This window comes from Ranitomeya variabilis, chromosome 7 (assembly GCF_051348905.1).
Source record: "Ranitomeya variabilis isolate aRanVar5 chromosome 7, aRanVar5.hap1, whole genome shotgun sequence".
Classification (NCBI taxonomy): Eukaryota; Metazoa; Chordata; class Amphibia; order Anura; family Dendrobatidae; genus Ranitomeya; species Ranitomeya variabilis.
Window position 1 is genome coordinate 12,822,427 of NC_135238.1, and position 25,225 is coordinate 12,847,651.

The window sequence follows — 25,225 nt, forward strand, 5'->3', positions numbered from 1 at the left end:
AGCGCCCATCACTGCATCGGATGTAGCGCCTGTCACCGCACCAGATGTAGCGCCCGTCACGCACCCAAAGTAGCGCCCGTCACCGCACCCGATGTAGCACCCGTCACCGCACCCGATGTAGCGCCCGTCACCGCACCCGATGTAGCGCCCGTCACCGCACCCGATGTAGAGCCCGTCGCCCCACCTGATGTAGTGCCCGTCACCGCACCAGATGTAGCGCCCATCACTGCACCGGATGTAGCGCCCGTCACTGCACCAGATGTAGCGCCTGTCACCGCAGCGGATGTAGTGCCCGTCACCGCACCTGATGTAGTGCCCGTCACGACACCCAATGTAGCGCCTGTCACTGCACCAGATGTAGCGCCTGTCACCGCACCGGATGTAGCGCCCATCACTGCATCAGATGTAGCCCCCGTCACCGCACCGGATGTAGTGCCTGTCACCGCACCCGATGTAGAGCCTGTCACCGCACCAGATGTAGCGCCCATCACGCACCCGATGTAGCGCCCTTCACCGCACCCGATGTAGTGCCCGTCACCGCACCCAATGTAGCGCCAGTCACCGCACCCGATGTAGCGCCCGTCACCGCACCGGATGTAGCGCCCGTCACCGCACCGTATGTAGCGCCTGTCACACCGGATGTAGCGCCCGTCACCGCACCGGACGCAGCGCCCTCACCACTGTCATCATTGACAGCATCCTCTGCAGAAATAGGGATAGCTAATATGAATGCTTCATGAATAACTATTTGTTATTGTGTACAATCTAATACATTTTTTCTCTTTTATCCCCAGTGATTCCATCGATGGAGGAGCCGGTGACATTCACACTCAGTGAAACAGACAGAGTACGGTGCTGCACAAGGTTTAAAAAATTTAATCCTTCAGATATTAAGATTACTTGGACGTATGGAGGAGGTAAAGCGATACCATCCATCAAGAGACTTATACAGACGGATGGTGAACGGACATTTGATGCTACGAGTGAATGTGCCGTTCCCTGGGTTCATTTCACCTCCGCAGTCCGAGTCACTTGGGAGCACGAATCACTGACGTCTCCTCGGCATCAGGATCTCTGTGTAAAAGGTAGAGCCCTGTACACACCAGTAATAATGGCTGAGTTACACACTACAGTTCTCTTCCACCGCTGCAGTAATAGTGACCACCAGAGATGGGTGTTCTGCTCTATGAATGAATATATATGCAAAGAGGGGTGCACTAATTGGAAAAGTAAAGAAAAAATAAAGAAAACAGATGACCTCGCATCTGAGTGTCCGTGTCCATCGGATTTGGGATTGCCTCCAATGGAGGGATTAAGCTGCTAAGGGTAGAATATGCAAGGACCCCTGGAACATGTGGCCCGTAGGGGGACATCACATGGCTCTTTATCCCTTATGTGGCATAATTATATGTGATACATTATACTAAATATGAATATGGCATGATTTTGAATTGATATCACTTTATTTCCATCCTTTATTGCCACTTATGGGATTTTATTGTATTGTTAAACATTTATTCATGTTTTCCATATTTATATACTTTCTATTGGGTATAACATATTAACATGCATACGTTTTTCCTCAGTCTGTGACCCTTCACGCAAACAAAGAGTTTTATTCAATATATTCCACCTGTTTATTCAGTGGATTTTACATATTCTTTATCCCCCATCCACTTACTCTGGGCACATGCCTGCATATACTTATCCTTCATTCATTTCCCTTCCTCCCTTCGGCTGGTACCAGCGCTCGCGATCTTTCCCTCCCCTATGCCCTGTTTCTCCCTTACTCTTCTCGCCGTCCACATCAGCGCATGCGCAACGCGACTTTGGATTGAATCGCGGTGTGCGCACGCGCAGTCGCCACCATGCACGCCATGGACACTTCCGCTCTTGTATTGAATCATGCGGACAATGATCTCTGACACAGCGGTATGTAATTAAGACTATTCTCTGGGATATTTAATCCTGATGTATCTACCTCCTGGCCACTTCCCCTGACGAAGCTGCTGCAGAGGCGATACGCGTGGGGCCTGTCCTTCACACCCCCTCTCCTTAGGGCTATCATACCCGGGTTTCCCATTTGGGAACTTTATCCTTTTGAGCCTTGTTTAGGAGCATTCTCTTGTGCACACCTCTGGGTCGTTTGACTTATTCAGCAGCCACAAGCACATGGGACTCTGGACTATGACTCTACCACTCAGTAACATCCAGGTCGTATTTTTGCTGGATCATATTGTGTGTCTTTTTGGCTATTTATCTTACAATATATATTAGTAGGGGTATTTAATCCCCATGGGCCCTTGATATACAAATCTCTGTTAGGCCTGAATACTTATACTACTTGGATTGATGTGTTGGTGCACATAGGGGTCTAGCAAGTAACTATATACACAATATTGTTCATGTTATTTACATTGTTGTTATGATTGTTCCAGGGCTTAGGGTTTGACCTTAACCCATGAGTGGGGGTGTGATTTCTTGCTTTCTTCATGTATTTTAAATGTTTTTATGGTATTTTGTGAGGTGATAATAAAGGATCTTTTGATACTTATATATTTGTGGTTGTGCCTACCCCATTTAGTCTGTCTTTTTTTCTCTTGCTTATGTAGCTGCTCTATGAATGACTCCTTCTGTATGTGATGGGACAAGGTAGTAGGATAAGACGGAGGGCAACCCCGTACATTATAAGGACATTATAGCGATATGTCTGCAGCACCGCACCTCACTGCGATCCTGTTCTGTGGATTTACGCTGTGTGCAGCTGGAGAACCCCCAAGGGCTATGGGGTACTCGGTACCGGGTCCTTCGGTTCTCAAGGGGGATGTCACGGTGGCTGACCTTGTCTGTGGCCCTCGGGAGGTCCGTTGTAAAAGGGAAAGGTCTTTAAAGGGATAATGTTCATGACACCACCTGTGGTATTCGGTGAGGATGACCGACGCTGCTTAGGGGTCCGCTAGGGTGATGTTATGGCAGCTAGATGGTATACCTTCCCACAGGTGAAGTAGGTCCCCAGGGCTTCCCAGAGTGTAGATGGTGGATGGTGTGAGGCGCAGTGAAGAACGAGGACACAAGGTTGCAGTCTATTTACCTTTTTACTGAAGGCTTCAGCATCCACAATCCAGGGCACCAGATCACAGGGTAGGCAGAGTCCGGCCGGTCTGAAGGCAAATCCAGAGTCCCCTTATCCAGGTGGAAATCAGTAGCCTTCCTCTAGTGCCTGGGTGTTGTAGTACCTTACTGCTGAGCCTCTCATAAGGTCCTCACAACTGTTGTAGATGTTCTAGATGTTATGTCTCTTTCTCTCTGTCCCCCTGATGGATAGGACAAACCCGTATGACTGATGGCCTGAGGCTTTTTACAGGGACTCCAGCACGCCCCGGCCCCCACAAGTTGCCACCGTGCCTCCTGGGTATAGGGCGGATCAGTAACTTGAAATTAGCTGTCCTGCTGGTCTCTGGAGCAAGGCATAAAGGACTGTTGCTCCCTCGGTGTTCCGGCTACCGGATCCTGCGCCTCAGAAGGAGGCAGCCTGTGCAGGGCAGAACTCCTTCTGGTTTCCTCTCTTTTTGCTACGACTCCGTTTCTCACCCTCTACAATACAGTTCTCTTTCGTGTCTCTTTCTTAGGATGCTGCCGCACGTGGGGCAGGTGCAGCTCCGTGTTCTTCTGTCTAGGTCTCTGACAGGATCCCACCCCTGTCAGGGACCCACTAACTGAGCGGAGCTCAGCTAGCAGCTGCCTGAGTGGAGCTCAGCCAGCTTCTTTATGCCTAACTTCCTATCCAGACCACCAGTTTTACCTAATTGTGAAGAGTGCCCTAATAAATGGGAGCATAGCTCCCCCTGGTGGACTGGAGTATGAATTGTGTTGTATGTTGGTGTTACCTGGTAATGAGATCTCCTTTATTGCCTTCAAACGTAACATCACTCCCCCCCCACTAGAGGAGAATGACATTACTGCAACGACCAGGACCCTGGGGCGCTGCACAGCCATTGTACACGAGGCCTGAGAAGGTTCAGCACATAATTAGCAGCACTGTGCGCTCCAGAAGTGACGTCAGTCTGGTAGTCTCATGTGCAGGATTCACAATACGTGTTGCCTCTGGTCTGATCCAAAATTTGCTTCCAATACTAATGTAATCATTATGGATTTTGGAGACATAAAAATAAAGAGAACACAAAGGTTCTACATCAGAATAGTACAGACAGCGGTGTGGAGTATCGGAGATGGGGAGTATAGGAGCATTTGTCTAGGATCGGCACAACTCGTAGACTGTGATCAATAGTAGATGGAGGTCGGTAATAGTGACCCAATGCTGCCAATACCCAAATCTCTGGATGGATGGAAACCAAATATACTTAGACGCATGAGCGCTCACTGGGCTTATACAAATACTATAATATCTGGATTATACAGGCATTCTAACACGGATTTTCAAAGTAAGTACACCAGTCTCCCAAGGATTCATTAGGCATCATCAAGCGAACTATTAATACATAATATTTGCATTGTGAAATCCGGTGGCAGTTCCGCTTTACACCTGATGCCTGACGGAGACCAGAGTAGAAAGCGGCTATTTGCCGTCCTCTCTACAGTCAGACATTACAAGTTATCGAGAGGACTCCGTTTTAGGCTAACTACACTATAACATACTATTTTGTCTTTAGCCATATAGATCATCAGTTATTGTTATGTGATTTATTTCCAGATTTTCCCTGGCGTCCCGTCATTGAACAAATAGACAAACCAGTTTTCCATGTCAACAGAGAAGCCACATTGCAGTGCAAAATCTCCCAATATTTCCCCAATAATCTCGCTGTGACCTGGCACAAGAAGACGAAGGGAAATCTAAATCAAATGTGGAGCACTATGCTCCCTGCACAGAGACAGCCTGACAACACGTACAGCTGCACTGTCAGCCTGACATTCACACCATCCATAAAAGATGATGGAGCGGAGTTCATCTGCAGAGTGCAGCATCCCAGCCTGGAGCAACACATAGAGCAAACGACGGGACCAATACAAGTCTATGGTGAGAGCTTAAACTGGCAGTATACAATTAGCAACCATAAATGATACATAAAGGTGATCTGTAAGTGAAGCACAGTAGGGGTACAGGTCCTTTTACTGTATTCTATTTGTCCTAATAGACGTGACTGGCTTCCCTGGCTGAACCAATCTCTTGTTTAGTGACATAAACGCCTCTTCTCGTATTATTCTGGTGTTTTACTGTGTCATGTAGAAGGTGTTTTTAAGTTACCAATCGGTATCTGCTGTTCTAAATCTTATTTTGTCAGAACCGCAAGATCTCGAGATGTCTTGTGAGATCTCGTAGTCTGACTGTCATGGAGGGTTATATTCTGCCTTTTATGTATCCGTGTAACATGTATTTTCTTGTCCAGCTTCCCCCAGGATGCAGGGTCCTGTACAATGGTCTCTCAGTCAGAGAGGAGACGTTCTCTGTTCTCTCAATTTGCAAAGTTTTTACCCCAAGTCTATAGAAATCAGGTGGAGCTGCCGCTCTAACAGGTATATACCATCCAGTGAGTTCTATGAAGACAATGGTGAGTCCACATATAATGTGAGGAGTGAGTGCGGAGTCGCTCAGCAGAACATGAATGACCCCGACTTTAGGATCACGGTAACCTGGAGCCACGACTCATTGCGAGAAGCGGAGAAGAGAGAGGTGTACATCGGGGATACAGGTAATAAAACATGGAGGATACAATGCAGTGACTGTCGTGTCCTTGTCGTTTTATGCAACAACAATTAATCAGAAAATGTTCTATTAATTCCAGTCAGCAAATAAATTAAATGCAGACATCCCTATTAATAAATTTCGATAAAAATAAGAATAAAAACAATACTTAAAAACGTATTTACTTCTAGAACAATTTTGGTATATTTACATAATGCATCATAACATGTATGCAATAATTGCCATTCGATTTGATAAAGATAAGCAGCTGAGAAGATGTCCTGAGTGTGAAAGAGTAAACTCTCAGCCTGACATCTCTTCGGTGTCCCTCCTGCTGCTGAGCTCTCATATTGGTCAGTACAAGCTGCTGCTGTCAGGCTGGAAGAGCAGAGATTCAGCAGCAGCCGCAGGGAGGAGGGACACTGAGGGGCTTGTCAGTCAGGCTGGGTGCAGACTCAATACACTGGGACTCTGGCTCTTATTATAGAATTAGGATTATATAGCCATTCTGACATGAATAGTTAAAGTAAGTAACCCAGCCTCATCAGGATCTATTCAAGATCATCAAGAGATCTATTAATACATATTTTGTTATTTTGTATTGTGAAATTTGGGGGCATCAACTTTAAACCTAATTCCTGACGAAGAGGCCGGAGCAGTGTGGAAAGCGGCTATTTGTCATCACATCTACAGTCAGACATTACAAGTTATCAGCTAGAGAGGACTTCGTTTTTTCTCTTTTCTATCTGAAATATAATTTTTTTTTCTTTAGCCATATCAATCTTCAGTTATTGTTACATGACTTATTTCCAGATTTTCCCTGGCGTCCAGTCATTGAAGAGATAGAAAAAACAGATTTCTTTGTGAACAGACAAGCCACATTGCAGTGCAAAATCTCCCAATATTTCCCCAATAATCTCACTGTGACCTGGTACAAGAAGAAGAAGGGATATCCGGATCTAATAAAGAACACTACACCTTTGGCACAGAGACAGCCTGACAACACGTACAGCTGCACCGCCAGCCTGACATTCACACCATCCATAAAAGATGATGGCACAGAGTTCATCTGCAGAGTGCAGCATCCCAGCCTAGAGCAACACATAGAGCAAACGACGGGACCAATACAAGTCTATGGTGAGAGCTTTTCTTGAATTTGTTAATTAGCAACCAGAAATGATGGATAATTGATGTGAGAAAAGGACAGTATGGGAACAGATCTGCTGTCTTTTTAGTGTATTTTCTGATTCACCCTAATACACAAACAGCATAATAAGAGGCAGCAGTCTCCATGTTCATATGATAGCTGAAGTCTGGCAGTAAGTGTTCAATTTCCCTATCCCGTCACAGCAAATTAAAAAAAGAATGTACATGGTGCTTTTTCACATCAGTGAGCTGTGTAATGCATAAAAGAACAGATCCACCCGAGTAAGAGAAAATATTTGTAACTTCCGAAGGACTGGAGAAAGACAAAGCGCAAAATAGGGTCTTATCTGGGAAACAATATTAAAAGAATTGCACAATTGTGCTAACCTGGTCGGGTCATGTGCACACACCCACTGATAACATTGAGGCTGCTGGAGACCCACGAGGAGATGAAAGTGTCGGTAGTGGAGAAACAAATGGGTTAATTCTGTCATGTAGAAAGGATGAAGGGTGCCAATCCGAGTATAAGTGGTTTAATCCGCAACGCGTTTCAACTTCTTCTTCAGGACGACCACTTGTCTCTCCGCTACCTAATCTTCGTAACTTCTCTCTAACCTGGACAATTGGTGACGATCCTAAACTACGGATTCGTGAGATTGGCTCAGAGTTCCCTAATATAGTCTTCATGGATCACTTATCTCACCCATTTATAAAGGTTTCATCTTGGGTAGCATAGTACAGACTTGCTCTTGTCCAGGGTTTTGTCAGATACTACATTTTTTTGCAAAAAAGACTGTTCCGTCTTGTAAACTCAGATAACCCATCCAACTGCAGATTTTCTGCATCTCAGGACAAGTGAGCGACAGTGGCATCACAATACAAGAGAGCGGTGAAATGGTGAATGGAAATGTTTCTAACCTTAACCACCTCGATAAGCTTATTAGAACTAACTTATTAATTCATTTTTAGAGATGTTTCTGTATGATAAACACTACATTTTCTCGGATCTCACATGAAATCAGCGCCATTCTACAGACTTGTACAACTGCGTTCATAGTTACTTAAAATACGTCGAACTACATGATTCTTCATTTTCAGTGACCCCGGAGCGGATGGAGGAACCGATAATCACCCCGTATGGCACGGACGAGGTGCTCTGCTCTGTGAAGATCAAAAAGTTCTTTCCTAAAAAAATCAAAGTAAATTGGATAAAAGGAGAAAGTTGTGTAATGGCATCCAAAACAATCCTTCAGGTGAATGAAGAAGAAGAGGAGGCGTATGACGCCATCAGTGAGTGTAGAATTCCTTGGACAACGCTCAGATTTCCTCTGCGGGTGACATGGCAGCACGAGTCAATGGAATATCCTCAAAGCTTTCAACTAAAAGATACAGGTAAGAACAACCGGCAAGAACACAGAATTATATAATACGGCAAGTGACGGAAACTACGACAAGGTATGAAATCCACATGGACATGAAGAGTTCCACTTCCATAGTGTCAGCAGCAGAGGAATCAGATATATAAGCTCCATCGTCAAAACAAAAATGGCCAGAAATGGAGCCACCAAGGAACAAGCCAGTGATACCAGATAGGGATGTATCAGGGTTAATTCATGGTTTATATGGGGAAAGTGTAGATTTAATAATACATATATAGAATAATTTCCAGAATATGTATTTAATTATAATGAATTCTAAAGGAATTAATTCTAAATAATGTAAAACCCTACCTTGGAGACATTCTCATCTTGAACAATCATGACATATTTACAGGATATGCCATAAAAGTTTGATAATTTTGAGGGCAGCTTCTGGGGTACTAGAGATGGAGAAATGGCCAAGTATACTTCGGGAGGTCCAAAAATTGCCAAGCTCCTCTAGACTCTTCCAGTTCAAGGAACATTGATGACATCAAGGTCACCTGACTGTGATGTCACCAAAGGTCCTTAAGCAGTCTTAACCTCAGAATAGACCTGCTGGGGGCCCTTAAACAATTGCCCAATTTTCCACCTCTTCCCCCTAACACTGTCCCTGCATCCCAACCTGTCTCCTCTTTAGTTCCTCTAGACTCCTGCAGTTAAAGAACTTTTGGTGACATCACGATCAAATGACCTTGATGTCAACAAAGGTTCTTAAGCAGTTTTAATCTCAGAATAGAAATGCTGGGGTCCCCTATGAGCGTGCTGACTGCAACTAGGCCTTATTTTCGGGGTAGGTCTTATTTTCGGGGAAACACAGTATTTGCTCATCTCTATAAAACATTATTTTCATTATTGACTACGTTAGTAATTCTACCATATAATAATAAATGGAATTAGGCTACGTTCACATTTGCGGTCAGCGCCGCAGCGTCGGGCGCCGCAGCGGCGCCGCATGCGTCATGCGCCCCTATATTTAACATGGGGGCGCATGGACATGCGTTGTGCTGCGTTTTGCGCCGCATGGCCGCAAGCGTTGGACGCAAGAAACGCATCAAGTTGCATTTTTTTTGCGTCCAACTTGCGGCCAAAAACGACGCATGCGGCGCAAAACGCAGCGTTTTAGCGTGCGTTTTGCCGCGTTTTTGTTTGCGTTGTGCGCTGCGGCGCCGACGCTGCGGCGCACAACGCAAATGTGAACGTAGCCTTATGTCTGCCTGTTCACATTTCCATCATGTCTGCCTTTCTTTCTGGAGCCATGTCTGATATCAAACATCAGCTGTGGTCAGCCGGGCTTCTGATGTTCTGATAGCGCTGACCTATAAACATTTATGGTGCTGAACACTTTTATGGTGATATTTTACAGTGTTTTTGTGGATTCCGATATTACAAGAAATTCAACTGCCTGTTCTGACTGATGAGATAGAAGCTGAACTACAATGTAGAATTACTGGATATTTCCCCAATGATGTGACTGTGAGCTGGTATAAGAAGGAGAAGGGACAGATGAAGTCTCTACATGACAATAATAAGTATAAGACATCAGTCTCTGAGTCTGAGAGACTTTATGACTCCACATTCTCCTGTACAGCCCGACTGCTGTTCACCCCAACAGTGAGAGACCAGGAATCAGAGATCATCTGCAGCGTGGAGCATCCCAACCTGGAGATACCACTAGGGAGAAGCACCGGACCCTTACATGTGCAGGGTGAGTACGGCACATTATATGGACAGCATCATTTGAAATCTTTTTCTACTTTTTCATTACCACTAGATTTCAAAATACTCATTCTTTGCTCTCAGGGTATATAACACACCAGCAAAGGTTCCTGGCAGTGACTTGTTCCAATGTCCCCATCCAAATGCATGAGTGCTCTGCTGAGCATGTGTATGGGGGGGTCAGGTATAATGCAGCCCCATCATCTGTGACTGGTGTTCATCTGCCTACTTGCTGGCGCTCACTGGGGGGCAGCTGAGCAGCAGTGACAGGTTCTGGAAGCAATGGGCCTCCTGTCACCCTCGTAAAAGAAGTGGGTACATCCGCTCACCCAATGTTAGAGAAGAGTTTGCACGGGATCGCTAAAGATAATGGTTCTTATGAGTGACTTTGCTTTTGCACCTGCCTGGAGATGGAAACTCTGAACGAATATTTAGAAAAGAAAGCTATTTCTTCTTTAATCCCATCTGAAAGAGGACCATTCACCAGTTGGAGAATGGCAATTTGGCCAAATAATTAAATAATGGATACAGAGCTGAGTAAAAGGTCATTTTTAATTTTTAATTTCTCCTCTCCATTGCGAAGATTTTTGCTTGTAAAGTTTAGATTATAATTTATGCTAGGCCCAACTGAGCATTTTTAGAAATTTGTCTCTGGGGGCGTGTCCTTCTTCTCCTGCATGAGCTTGACCAATCCTCAGCAGGCAGCAACATACAAAGGAGAAATATAAGACACCCCCACGTTGGCTTAGAGCAGGCTTTTCAGTGTGAGACATGTAATGACAGTCTGATCGCATCACTGCGCTTATTACAAAGCTGTCTGTGATTACAAAGTGTCGGGAGTAGAGCAGAGATGAGTGTGATCACATACACTTTTCATCTCACAGCCGTCAGTTTGGGTGGGGAGAGTACAGCAGAGGTGACAGCATTGTGAGAGGAGAGCTGTAGCTGCAAAGGTTTTTTATACAAAGCTCTGCTGTGCTGCCCCTCCCCCACATAGGCTTTCATGAGATGAAGACGGTATATGTTATTTTTACTTTACAAGGGGGGGTATAGTAATTCAGAAGGGGTTCTTCAAGTTAGTGGACAACCCCTATAATGATTTTAAATATAACTCTAATCCTAATGTTATGATCAGTCCGCTGAACACACAGGCGCAGTGACAGTGGCCACACCATCAGCGCACTTTAATTACACCGCATTATTTACTCATTTGAGTTTCTTAAACATTTGTGGTTGCTCCATCCGTAGCAGCAATTTCATATATGTGCAGTGTAAGCTGGGCAGTTCTTCTTGTTTAATACGGAGATTTTCTACCGATACTTATCCTGTGTTTATATTACTCTTCGCAGAAAACCCGTCATTGAGAAGAAACAGCACAGAAGAGACCAGCGACCAGCGTCGGACTGGAGCACCTTGGGCCCACCAGAGATCATTCTTTTGGCACACTATGTAGCTACATAGAAATAAATACAAGACCACCAATTGTGCGGTAAAAAGCGCTAATATCAGGGTATAATATAAGGTAGTACACAACTTAATTATGTAGCAAGTGTTTGGGTAGCCCCCTCACAGAATATAATGTAGCCCCCTCTTTGGTGGCTCTTTGCCTTGTGTACATGGACCTTACACTGCTATAATCCGATGTGTGACGTTGTTACCATTTGTTGTTGTATTGCACTTTTGCTTGTAATGATTTTAGGGAAGCTGCGATGATTAATGATTTTGTTAAAGCTTGTTACATGTTGAAAACGTCCAGACACCATGATTCTTATAATAAAGGAGATATAACACTAATTTTGTTTTACATTCAAAAAGTCAAGTGGCGCTCCTTCCCTTCCGAGCTCTGCCATGCGCCCAAACAGTAGTTTTCTCCTTCATATACTGTAGGGTATCAGCACTCTCAAGAAAAATTACACAACAAGTTTTGGGGTCCATTTTTTCCTGTTACCCTTGTCAAAATAAAAAAAAATTGTATATGAAGTAAAACAATTTTTTTTGTAAAAAAGTTAAAATTCCTGTGAAGCACCTGAAAGGTTAATAATCTTCTTGAATGTGGTTTTGAATACCTTGAGGGGTGCAGTTTTAGAATGATGTCAACTTTGTGTATTTCTATCATATAGACCCCTCAAAGTAACTTCAAATGTGAGGTGGTCCCTAAAAAAAAGGGTTTTGAAAATTTTGTTGGAAAAATGATCAATCGCTGGTCAACTTTTAACCCTTATAATTTTTCCTAACAAAAAAAAGATGGTTCCAAAATTGTGCTGATGTAAAGTAGACATGTGGGAAATGTTACTTACTAAGTATTTTGTGTGACATATCTCTGTGATTTAAGGGCATGAAAATTCAAAGTTGGAAAATTGCAAAATTTTCACAATTTTCACCAAATTTCTATTTTTTTCTCAAATAAACGCAAGTCATATTGAAGAAATTTTGCCATTATCATGAAGTACAATATGTCACGAAAACAGACTCAGAATCACCGGAATCCATTGAAGCGTTCCAGAGTTATAACCTCATAAAGTGACAGGGGTCAGAATTGTAAAAATTGACCTGGTCATTAATGTGAAAACCACCTTCGGGGGTAAAGGGGTTAAAGTTGTAAACTTGTGTAAAATTATTGCTGAAGTACGATGTTCTCAGACAGACTGGGAAAAAGCCTGGGATGCCTACAATCCTCATAGTAAAGGAAACAATACTCTGGTTAAAGGGGTTGCATAGCATTTGTCATATATAGGGACCCTGACTATATGGACTGCTGCTGAGTTGGTCACTGGGCCAGTGTGTTCATTGTCATTGATTTCCTGTGTTTGGATACCTGGAGCAGGAAAAGGACTGGCTCACGAGCTGGACTATTGTTAGTAAGCACCTTAGGTGTACGGGTCCTAGAAGCAAGGGGACTGGGGTAAGTCGGACCCGTGTTAAAAGAACTTGAACTCTATGTTCCAACTGAGTGGAACCGAGGTCACGGGTGACCCACCAGCAGCGTTGGACATAGAATGTATTAACTGTAAAAATGTTAACAGTTTTAAGTTAAAGGTGCCACCAAGGTTGGGGACGACCATATTTTAGAAGGAGGGAGTGTAAGGAGGTGACAGAGGTTGCCACATGACTTCCCCCTCTTTGGACACTGTTCACATGGATTGCGTGTGGTACCTTGTTAATGTATTCATGTAACATTGTTGTGTATGTATTTGATATGTACTGTTTATAAACTTAGGGATAGGATAGGAGTTAGCATAAGATAATAGTGGGGCTAGATTAGTGGGGCACATTAGTGATAGGTAATAAGGAAATATAGATAGTATAGGGGTTTTCCAGACTGGGAGGAGTCACAAAGTAGTGCAAGATAGAGAAATGGGATATAGCAAAGACACTTCCTGGTTAGAGAGCAGAGCCCGGGAAGCCATGCGCCGGGCAAGCTGATGCAGCAGTAATCAAAGACAGTCTGACAACTGTGGGGATAAGGTTGCTTTGGCAAGAAGGAGCCCCAGGCTGAGTGTCGTGCAGGCAGTCACCAGCTTAAACAAAACCATTCTAAGAAGGATCCGAAGCTTACGGCAGGGACTAGGTGAAGCTGAGACGGCGGACCTGTTACCCTTTAATTCGAAGCTGGACCAGGAGAATGGCAGGAAGCTGTTGGGCCTAAACACACGGAAGGGACAGGGATTGTTCGAGAAGAGCAGTGATTGATGGAAAGGGACAGAGATTGTCCGAGAAGAGCAGTGATTGCTGGAAAGGGACAGGGATTGTCCGAGAAGAGCAGTGATTGCTGGAAAGGGACAGGTATTGTCCGAGAAGAGCAGTAATTGCTGGAAAGGGACACAAATTGTCGGAGAAGAGCAGTGATTACTGGAACAGAGCAGAGATTGTCCAGCTAGGCGGGAATTGCCAGAAGCGAGGCATGGATTGTCAGAAGTGAGGCAGAGATTGCCAGGAAGAACAGAGGTAGCCGGGAAGGCAGGGAAAGCTTGAGAGATGCTATTCTGTATGTACTGTGCCACATTTCTGATGGATACCCTACTGCTAAGTAAAGTTGGACTGTTCAAAAATTACATTGTCTCTGGAATGGCTTGTGGAGCTCGTGGATACGGAGCCAGAGTGACAGAAGTCGAGGGGACTCTGACAGTCAATGTGAGTGTTCTGTTGCTCACGCTGCACATGCAGCAAAAGGGACATTGTGTTTAATCTGTGGGGCGCCAGGGTGTGGGAACACTGCAGCTCGTTGCCATGATTACCACCCTGGCCACCTTAGAGTTGCACCACCTTCTAAAGGCCTTCTAAAACCACATGAATCGCATTATAGTCCCTGTGGCCCCACTGGTGTTAGACATGCAGAAGATTCCGAACTACCATTATTTTTTAAATTCTGTTCCTATAATGGAGCAGAAATACAGAAATAACTCAAGTGTGAACAGAACATGAGATGAATGCATGATTATTATGTGTAATGGAAGTGTATTTTCAGTGTTGGGATTGGGAATTCCATTTGTGCTTCCCTGGTCCAGTTCTCCATGGCAGTCGGTCTTCACCTCTGTGACTGGCATCCTTGGCGCCTCTGGCACTTACTAGGTGCCGCGAAGTTGTGACGTCATGATGACACCTTGTTAGCGTGAGCGGCACCAAGGATACTGGGCACAAAAGTGAAGACCGGCTGCCAAGGAGAACCAGATTGAATGCAGGACCAGGGCAGAGAAAACCAAATTACTCATCTCTAAGATTCAGTGTTACATTTGCACAGCGCAGTGTTCTCCCTCGCAGCTACACAAGTCCCTGAACAGTCACATCCACCCCCAGATCATGCAGACTGCCTTCATCCATCCTCATTATGCCTATGGGGGCTTGCATTCCTGAACCACTCATATGAGGTCTCCCAGCCCCTGTAGGAGGAGACACGGCGGTGTAACTGGTTGTGATGTGACTGACAATGGTTTGTAGGACATCTGAGAGGCCCTGCTCCTTTCCTTTATTTTCTGTGACCATGTCCTCCCTCCTCCTGATCCTGCTGCTCCTGGTGACAGCTGCGTGTGAGTATGGCTGCATCCATTCTGCAGAGATCTATTACAGCGTTTGCCCTTGTGATGCTTCGTGTGCGGACGGCGGAGCATCTGCAGCATTTCACATCCTGGGATCACACGACGCACATACTAAGATGACATCCATATAATCTGTACAGGGTCTTCACCCATTCATCGGTTTCATCCTTTGGGTCTGTACATACTATACACCTGTGTCTCCAGACGTGACGCTGAGTACTATCCTACTGCTGGTATCATTGTGTGTTCCTGAGCTTCTCTCTCATTACCTGTATCACTCATGTGAATGGGGTTTGCAGAAATCCATGCATGTTGTGCAGTCTGCCCCATTCAGACCCTCCGCACAGACATTCAGGCACAGAAAATCCTGCAGCATATTCTTACAAGGAACGGCTACTACTATAGACGCATGAAAATGTGATATTATATCATTTTGGCTTGTGCGGACCTACCACTACTCCTATCATGTCTGTTATTTTAAATGGGTATTACCATCCCCAAGATCCTATTCCAGTATGTAGTAGGTGTTATAATAATAATATTAGAAAATACCTCCAATTAGAAATGTAGTATAGTTCTTCTAATTTGCTATGTCGCTTACCCCATGTGCAGGGCATTGCAGTAGATCAGGTATCTATGGTTACTACCACTAACAACTGTCACTATATGAGTGGTAGTAACCATGGATACCTAAGCTACTGCAATGCCCCGCACATGGGGTAAGCGACATAGCTATGTAATTAGAAGAACTATACTACATTTCTCATTGGAGGTATTCGCTAATATTATTATAATTACAACTACTACATATTGGGATAGGATCTAGGAAATGGGAATATGAATTAATTAAATCATTGTATTCCCCAAAATATAGCAATGCTGCAGCACCTTTCTTAGGCCATATTCTCATGATGAATTCATCAGGCCATGTACAATTCTCATTTAACATAAAAAAAAAACCTGTGACATCATCGTCATCCGGGACAACAGCGATGACACGCTGATGGAGACACCTGACCATGGCAGCCCATCACAGGTCTCAGTGGTCCTACTGCCAGTTTGAATGCTTATTCCAAACCACTGCTGCTGACATTTTAATTTTGCCCAGGCAACCTCTCTAAGGGTTAAATTTTATAAGTTTTCAATCTTAAAGCCCATCATGTGCATGACAGTGTGGCAAACACCGCTTCTGATCGGCAGTAAAATCACTACCGCTGGTCAGACAGCCGTGGTTCCCACACTGTCAAGACAGCATGAGCACGCAGCTGTGATTGGAGGTATAAAGATGACCTCCAGTCATTGGTGTCAGCTAATGGGACTACTGCTCCCATCAGCCAATGCCTGCTGCCACTAACATCAGTGCTAGCAGGAGCAACTGATGGGAGTATTCAGCCAATGACTGCGCTGTAAATAATAATAAAAAAACAAACAAACCTTGGGTTCCACTGTATTTTTAATAACCAGCCAGGCAAAACTCACATCTCGGGGCTGCAAACCTCAGGTGTCAGCTTCAGCAAGGCTGGTTATCAAGAATAGAGGGGTACCCACTCAGATTTTTTAAATTATTTTAATAATTTAAAAAAAAAACGCGTGAGGTTCTCTCCATTTTTGACAACTAGCCTTGCTAAAGCAAACAGCTGGCAGCTGGTATTCTCAGGCTGGTAAGGGCCATGGATATTGTCCCCCCAGCCTAAAAATAGCAGCTCTTAGCTGCCCATAAAAAGCACATCTATCACATGCGCCATTTCTGGTGCTTTCCCTGGCTCTTCCCTCTTGCCCTGTAGTGGTGGCTAGTGGGGTTCATATTTGTGGATTTGATGTCACCTTTGTAGTGTCCGGTTACATTAAGCCCACGGTTTAGTAATGGAGAGTCGTCTATAAGACACCTACAGTAATCCTACAGTAATAATGGTAAATAAAGACACAGCTAGAAAGAATAAAGTTCTTTATTTGATATAAAACAAAAGACACTTTTACTTTTTTATTTAAAAATAACACAGTTATACTCACCTAACACCTAATTCCACCAAAGCCCTCGTCTCCTGTAATAAAACAAAAATTAAAAACAATATCCCTCACCTGTCTGTCGTTCTGTTTCATGCCGTAATTCACCCGCAGAGGACAAGCGGCACATCTTTCAAGACCGCATGTCTATTTATGTAATGGAGACACTCAGTCTTCACTGCGTAAATTACCCATACAGTTTCATTAGATGCAATAAAACCGCATTATCTTGTTAGTCACATGCGTATTAAGTGCGGGAACGTGTCTCCGCAGTGAAGCCAGAGGCGTCGTTGTACGCATAGTGGAGATGGGATTTCTTGAAATCTCATCCACTGTGCTGTAACATCTGGCCGCTGCCGGATTGACGCTTCGGATGTATGGAGCCTCCAACCCGCAGCATTTACTGACTGTGGCAACATACCCTAAGGGTATGTGTCCACGTTCAGGATTGCTTCAGGATTTGGTCAGGATTTTATGCAGGTAAAATCCTGACCAAATCTGCACCTGAGGTCACTGGCAGGTCACCTGCGTTGTCCTTGACTTTTTTCTGCAATGTAAGGACATGCTGCATTCTTAAAAGACGTGCCGCATGTGAGTTTTCTCGGGTATGCCGCATGCGTCTTTTACTGCATAGTGGAGACAGGATTTCATGAAATCCCCTCCACTATGCTGTAACATCTGGACGCTGCGTTTTTATGCATGCTGCTCAATGCTGCGTCAAAAACGCAGCGTTTCCTGAACGTGGACACACACCCTTACACGGACTTTCTGGTGAAGTCCGTGTTCGTATCCGTGCCTTAACAGTAGGAGTTTGGTACAGATGCCGAACTTTACTGTTTGGGTTCAACCATCTCTATTCACAATCTATTATTTTTATATTGAGCATTTTCCACTGACATAGAATCCTCAGACATAAGGATTCCACTGACATAGAATCCTCAGACATAAGGAAAAACCTTCTCCTGCATAGTGGTGGATACCGCATGGCTTTTCCCAGTGCAGCATATGCACTCATTCTCTAATCCAGGTAGAGACTGATGAAGGGCGACTTAGAGACTGAAAAGTCTCATATTTTCCAAGTTACAGAGTGAAAAGTCTTGTATTTTTCGACAGTCTGCATGTGTAGTCTAGAGCCCCCTATAACAGCAATCTGGATGGATGTGTAGTCTGAAGCCCCCCATAACAGCAGTCTGGAATTGTACTCTGGAGACCCCCATAACAGCAGTCTGGCCGTATACACTGAAGCTCCCCACATAAGATGATCTTATAATATTGCAGGACAATCACTGCCAACCACTAGAAATGTCTATGTCATACACTGTCAGATATTCTGGCTTTTTTCCCCTGGTGTCACCACAAACTATATTGTTCTGCCTTAAGATCCTAATTTATTATAGTGATGCATACAATATCGCACTGTAACAGTCTGTAATGGTCTATAATGGTCTGTGTCTCCCAGGTGCTCAGTTACAGGTCACCACCTCCAATGCTCCCATTACGTCTGAGCCCGGGACCACGGCGGTCTTGCAATGTATGTTTTCTTCGGGTGTGACCCCAGTGGATCCTGCGCAGGTGCACGTGTTTTGGAAGCATGACGGAAAAAAAGTGTTATCATACGTGGACACAATCACTGCTTTCAGACCTGGTGCACACATCTCCGAAGAACAGCTGGCGAAGGGAGACGCGTCACTATCTCTACCAGTTGTCACGCAGGACGATGCCGGTCTATATTCCTGTAGTATCCGACTAGGATCGGAGCAGGTGACGCACGCTGTCAATCTGATTGTTAGTGGTAAGTGTCCCGTCAAATTCTAACTCTATTAAGTGTGATACTCCAAATTATACAAAAATATTTTCATTATATCAAAATTATAAAATCTTTAGCTCAACAAGATAAAGAGACTGACAGATGATAGATAGATAGATAGATAGATAGATAGATAGATAGATAGATAGATAGATAGATAGATAGGATGATAGATAATAGAGACAGATAGATGATAGATAGGTAGATAGATAAAAGATAGATAATAGTTAGTTAGATAGATAGATAATAGATAGATAATAGAAAATGTTTTAATAGTTTGCTAACAGTCACAGTGATATGATTTTTACCTCGTGCAGACATAGTGAGCTGTAGTTTGTTGGTCTGTTGTATATGAAAAGCAGCTGTGAGAGATTGATAGCAGCATCTAAATGGTTAACAGCTGCAATCAGAGCTCAACTCCAGTCACTGCTGTTGGAGACAAATGTCAGTCATGTAACATAGCCGGCATCTACTGGGTGTGAAGGGGGGCTCACGTCCTGAGCCCCCTCCAGACACGGTGACCGCAGCGTTGATGCCCTTATCAAAAAGAAAAGTTTCTGCTTTTTTTTCTATTTACCGTATACACTCGAGTATAAGTCGACCCGAGTATAAGCCGAGGCACCTAATTTTTGCCATGAAAAACTGGGTAAACTTATTGACTTGAGTATGGGTATGCAATGTTCCCTCATCCCTTTTCTGGTATGCATGGCTCCCCCGTCCCTGTCCTTGTATGCATGACTCCTTATCCCCTATCGTTGTTTGAATGACTCCTTATTCCCTATCGTTGTATGAATGGCTCCTTATCCCCCATCCTTGTATGAATGGCTCCTTATCCCTGTCGTGCAATACGGGGACAACCACCAGGGGGGAGCGGAAGGGAGGTAACAGGAGCTCACCTGAAGCGAAGATCTGAAGAGCTGGGCAAAACTCCGCTATGGGGCAGTAGAGAGGTCGAACAAGCCAAATCAGGAACAGCCAGGAAGGCAGTATCAAAGACAGAAGCAAGGTCTGAACTAAGCCAAGGGTCAGAAGCCAGTCGGGAGCACGGTACCAAGAGGACGAGAAAAAAACACAGCCAGAAACACGCCAAAGATCAGAGCCAGATGGGACAATCCAAACAGGAACGCAAGACGGAATGGCAGACCAGAAATCAAGCCAGGTCATACACAGCAGAGAACAGACACACAGGACACACTAAGTCAGAGGTCAGGTATGGGGCAAATGCGAATACGGGCAGACGGGTAGCAAAGGACACACTCAGGGTATGCTGGGTCAGCTGCTATAGCCAAAGACAAGAACTATCATTGACATCAGCTGCTAGAAACAGAGCAGGGAAATAGCCACCCATTCACCAGAGAGAGGCAGGAAAGGTTAACCCGCGCATGACCAGGTCAAGAAAGAGATAGCCTGAAGTAAAACCTAAACTGGATAATGACAATCCTTGTCTGCATGGCTCCTTATCCCCTATCCTTGTCTGCATGGCACCTTATCCCCTATCCTTGTCTGCATGGCTCCTTATCCCCTATCCTTGTATGAATGGCTCCTTATCACCTATCGTTGTCTGCATGGCTCCTTATCCCCTATCCTTGTCTGCATGGCTCCTTATCCCCTATCCTTGTCTGCATGGCTTCTTATCCCCTATCCTTGTATGCATGGATCCTTATCCCCTATCCTTGTCTGCATGGCTCCTTATCCCCTATCCTTGTCTGTATGGCTTCTTATCCCCTATCCTTGTCTGCATGGCTCCTAATCCCCCTATCCTTGTCTACATGGCTCCTTATCACCTATCGTTGTCTGCATGGCTCCTTATCCCCTATCCTTGTATGCATGGCTCCTTATCCCCTATCCTTTCATGCATGGCTCCTTATCCCCATCCTTGTATGCATGGCTCCTTATCCTCTATCCTTGTCTGCATGGCTCCTTATCCTCTATCCTTGTATACATGGCTCCTTATCCCCTATCCTTGCATGTATGGCTCCTTATCTCCATCCTTGTATGCATGGCTCCTTATCCTCTATCCTTGTCTGCATGGCTCCTTATCCTCTATCCTTGCCTTCATGGCTCCTTATCCCCTATCCTTGTATGCATGGCTCCTTATCCCCTGTACTTGCCTGCATGGCTGCTTATCCCCTATCCTTGCCTGCATGGCTCCTTATCCCCTATCATTGTCTGCATGGCTCCTTACCCCATATCTTTGTCTGCATGGCTCCTTATCCTCTATCCTTGTATGCATGGCTCCTTATCCTCTATCCTTGTATGCATGGCTCCTTATCCCCATCCTTGTCTGCATGGCTCCTTATCCCCTATCCTTGTATGAATGGCTCCTTATCCCCTATCGTTGTCTGCATGGCTCCTTATCCCCTATCGTTGTCTGCTTGGCTCCTTTTCCCCTATCCTTGTATGCATGGCTCCTTATCCCCTATCCTTGTATGCATGGCTCCTTATCTCCTATCCTTGTATGAATGGCTCCTTATCCCCTATCCTTGTATGCATGGCACCTTATCCCCTATCCTTGTATGCATGGCACCTTATCCCCTATCCTTGTATGCATAGCTCCTTAGCCTCTCTCCTTGTATGAATGGCTCCTTATCCTCTATCCTTGTCTGAATGGCTCCTAATCCCCTATCCTTGTCTACATGGCTCCTTATCACCTATCGTCTGCACGGCTCCTTATCCACTATCCTTGTATGCATGGCTCCTTATCCCCATCCTTGTATGAATGGATCATTATACCCTATCTTTGCCTGCATGGCTCCTTATCCCCTATCCTTGTATGCATGGCTCCTTATCCTCTATCCTTGCCTGCATGGCTCCTTATCCCCTATCCTTGTATGCATGGCTCCTTATCCCGTCCTTGCCTGCATGGCTGCTTATCCCCTATCATTGTCTGCATGGCTCCTTACCCCCTATCTTTGTCTGCATGGCTCCTTATCCCCTATCCTTGTGTGCATGGCTCCTTATCCTCTATCCTTGTCTGCATGGCTCCTTATCCTTGTCTGCATGGCTCCTTATCCCCTATCCTTGTGTGAATGGCTCCTTATCCCCTATCCTTTTCCCCTATCCTTGTATGCATGGCTCCTTATCCCCATCCTTGTATGAATGGCTCCTTATCCCCTATCCTTGTATGAATGGCTCCTTATCCCCTATCCTTGTACGCATGGCTCCTTATCCCCTATCCTTGTGTGCATGGATCCTTATCCCCTATCCTTGTATGCATGTCTCCTTATCCCCTATCCTTGTGTGCATGGATCCTTATCCTCTATCCTTGCCTGCATGGCTCCTTATCCCCTATCCTTGTATGCATGGCTCCTTATCCCCTGTCCTTGCCTGCATGGCTGCTTATCCCCTATCATTGTCTGCATGGCTCCTTACCCCCTATCTTTGTCTGCATGGCTCCTTATCCCCTATCCTTGTACGCATGGCTCCTTATCCCCTATCCTTGTGTGCATGGATCCTTATCCCCTATCCTTGTATGCATGTCTCCTTATCCCCTATCCTTGTGTGCATGGATCCTTATCCTCTATCCTTGCCTGCATGGCTCCTTATCCCCTATCCTTGTATGCATGGCTCCTTATCCCCTGTCCTTGCCTGCATGGCTGCTTATCCCCTATCATTGTCTGCATGGCTCCTTACCCCCTATCTTTGTCTGCATGGCTCCTTATCCCCTATCCTTGTATGCATGGATCCTTATCCCCTATCCTTGTCTGCATGGCTCCTTATCCCCTATCCTTGTCTGTATGGCTTCTTATCCCCTATCCTTGTCTGCATGGCTCCTAATCCCCCTATCCTTGTCTACATGGCTCCTTATCACCTATCGTTGTCTGCATGGCTCCTTATCCCCTATCCTTGTATGCATGGCTCCTTATCCCCTATCCTTTCATGCATGGCTCCTTATCCCCATCCTTGTATGCATGGGTCCTTATCCTCTATCCTTGTCTGCATGGCTCCTTATCCTATATCCTTGTATACATGGCTCCTTATCCCCTATCCTTGCATGTATGGCTCCTTATCTCCATCCTTGTATGCATGGCTCCTTATCCTCTATCCTTATCTGCATGGCTCCTTATCCTCTATCCTTGCCTGCATGGCTCCTTATCCCCTATCCTTGTATGCATGGCTCCTTATCCCCTGTACTTGCCTGCATGGCTGCTTATCCCCTATCCTTGCCTGCATGGCTCCTTATCCCCTATCATTGTCTGCATGGCTCCTTACCCCATATCTTTGTCTGCATGGCTCCTTATCCTCTATCCTTGTATGCATGGCTCCTTATCCTCTATCCTTGTATGCATGGCTCCTTATCCCCATCCTTGTCTGCATGGCTCCTTATCCCCTATCCTTGTATGAATGGCTCCTTATCCCCTATCGTTGTCTGCATGGCTCCTTATCCCCTATCGTTGTCTGCTTGGCTCCTTTTCCCCTATCCTTGTATGCATGGCTCCTTATCCCCTATCCTTGTATGCATGGCACCTTATCCCCTATCCTTGTATGCATGGCACCTTATCCCCTATCCTTGTATGAATGGCTCCTTATCCTCTATCCTTGTCTGAATGGCTCCTAATCCCCTATCCTTGTCTACATGGCTCCTTATCACCTATCGTCTGCACGGCTCCTTATCCACTATCCTTGTATGCATGGCTCCTTATCCCCATCCTTGTATGAATGGATCATTATACCCTATCTTTGCCTGCATGGCTCCTTATCCCCTATCCTTGTATGCATGGCTCCTTATCCTCTATCCTTGCCTGCATAGCTCCTTATCCCCTATCCTTGTATGCATGGCTCCTTATCCCCTGTCCTTGCCTGCATGGCTGCTTATCCCCTATCATTGTCTGCATGGCTCCTTACCCCCTATCTTTGTCTGCATGGCTCCTTATCCCCTATCCTTGTGTGCATGGCTCCTTATCCTCTATCCTTGTCTGCATGGCTCCTTATCCTTGTCTGCATGGCTCCTTATCCCCTATCCTTGTGTGAATGGCTCCTTATCCCCTATCCTTTTCCCCTATCCTTGTATGCATGGCTCCTTATCCCCATCCTTGTATGAATGGCTCCTTATCCCCTATCCTTGTATGAATGGCTCCTTATCCCCATCCTTGTACGCATGGCTCCTTATCCCCTATCCTTGTGTGCATGGATCCTTATCCCCTATCCTTGTATGCATGTCTCCTTATCCCCTATCCTTGTGTGCATGGATCCTTATCCTCTATCCTTGCCTGCATGGCTCCTTATCCCCTATCCTTGTATGCATGGCTCCTTATCCCCTGTCCTTGCCTGCATGGCTGCTTATCCCCTATCATTGTCTGCATGGCTCCTTACCCCCTATCTTTGTCTGCATGGCTCCTTATCCCCTATCCTTGTGTGCATGGCTCCTTATCCTCTATCCTTGTCTGCATGGCTCCTTATCCTTGTCTGCATGGCTCCTTATCCCCTATCCTTGTATGTATGGCACCTTATCCCCTATCCATGTCTGCTTGGCTCCTTTTTCCCTATCCTTGTATGCATGGCTCCTTATCCTCTATCCTTGTATGCATGGCTCCTTATCCCCATCCTTGTGTGAATGGCTCCTTATCCCCTATCCTTGTCTGCATGGCTCCTTATCCCCTATCCTTGTGCATGGATCCTTATCCCCTATCCTTGTATGCATGTCTCCTTATCCCTTATCCTTGTATGCATGGCTCCCCAGTCCCTGTCCTTGTATGCATGGCTCCTTATCCTCTATCCTTGTATGCATGGCTCCTTATCCCCATCCTTGTGTGAATGGCTCCTTATTCTCTATCCTTATATGCATGGCTCCTTATCCCCTATCCTTGTATGCATGGCTCCTTATCCCCTATCCTTGTATGTATGGCACCTTATCCCCTATCCATGTCTGCTTGGCTCCTTTTTCCCTATCCTTGTATGCATGGCTCCTTATCCCCTATCCTTGTATGTATGGCACCTTATCCCCTATCCATGTCTGCTTGGCTCCTTTTTCCCTATCCTTGTATGCATGGCTCCTTATCCTCTATCCTTGCATGCATGGCTCCTTATCCCCATCCTTGTGTGAATGGCTCCTTATCCCCTATCCTTGTATGCATGGCTCCCCAGTCCCTGTCCTTGTATGCATGGCTCCTTATCCTCTATCCTTGTATGCATGGCTCCTTATCCCCATCCTTGTGTGAATGGCTCCTTATTCTCTATCCTTGTATGCATGGCTCCTTATCCCCTATCCTTGTATGCATGGCTCCTTATCCCCTATCCTTGTATGGTACCTTATCCCCTATCCATGTCTGCTTGGCTCCTTTTTCCCTATCCTTTTATGCATGGCTCCTTATCCTCTATCCTTGTATGCATGGCTCCTTATCCCCATCCTTGTGTGAATGGCTCCTTATCCCCTATCCTTGTATGCATGGCTCCTTAT

The 25,225-nt window shown here is 45.3% G+C and overlaps 2 protein-coding genes across 2 annotated transcripts in view; both read left to right on the forward strand.

Moving 5' to 3' along the window:
- Nucleotides 1-11,445, forward strand: part of LOC143786156 (uncharacterized) — a 35,059-nt gene extending 23,614 nt beyond the window's left edge. Inside the window, exons 10-17 of the mRNA XM_077275446.1 lie at nucleotides 795-1,085; nucleotides 4,712-5,035; nucleotides 5,406-5,708; nucleotides 6,515-6,838; nucleotides 7,946-8,239; nucleotides 9,632-9,973; nucleotides 10,069-10,168; nucleotides 11,334-11,445. Coding sequence (XP_077131561.1) covers nucleotides 795-1,085; nucleotides 4,712-5,035; nucleotides 5,406-5,708; nucleotides 6,515-6,838; nucleotides 7,946-8,239; nucleotides 9,632-9,973; nucleotides 10,069-10,168; nucleotides 11,334-11,445 — 2,090 coding nt within the window. The remainder of the gene's footprint in view (nucleotides 1-794; nucleotides 1,086-4,711; nucleotides 5,036-5,405; nucleotides 5,709-6,514; nucleotides 6,839-7,945; nucleotides 8,240-9,631; nucleotides 9,974-10,068; nucleotides 10,169-11,333) is intronic.
- A 3,331-nt stretch (nucleotides 11,446-14,776) lies between these two features.
- LOC143785346 (uncharacterized) overlaps nucleotides 14,777-25,225 on the forward strand; it is a 42,521-nt gene continuing 32,072 nt past the window's right edge. The window contains exons 1-2 of the mRNA XM_077274108.1: nucleotides 14,777-15,008; nucleotides 18,481-18,813. Of these exons, the coding sequence (XP_077130223.1) occupies nucleotides 14,909-15,008; nucleotides 18,481-18,813 (433 nt within the window). The 5' untranslated portion in view covers nucleotides 14,777-14,908. The remainder of the gene's footprint in view (nucleotides 15,009-18,480; nucleotides 18,814-25,225) is intronic.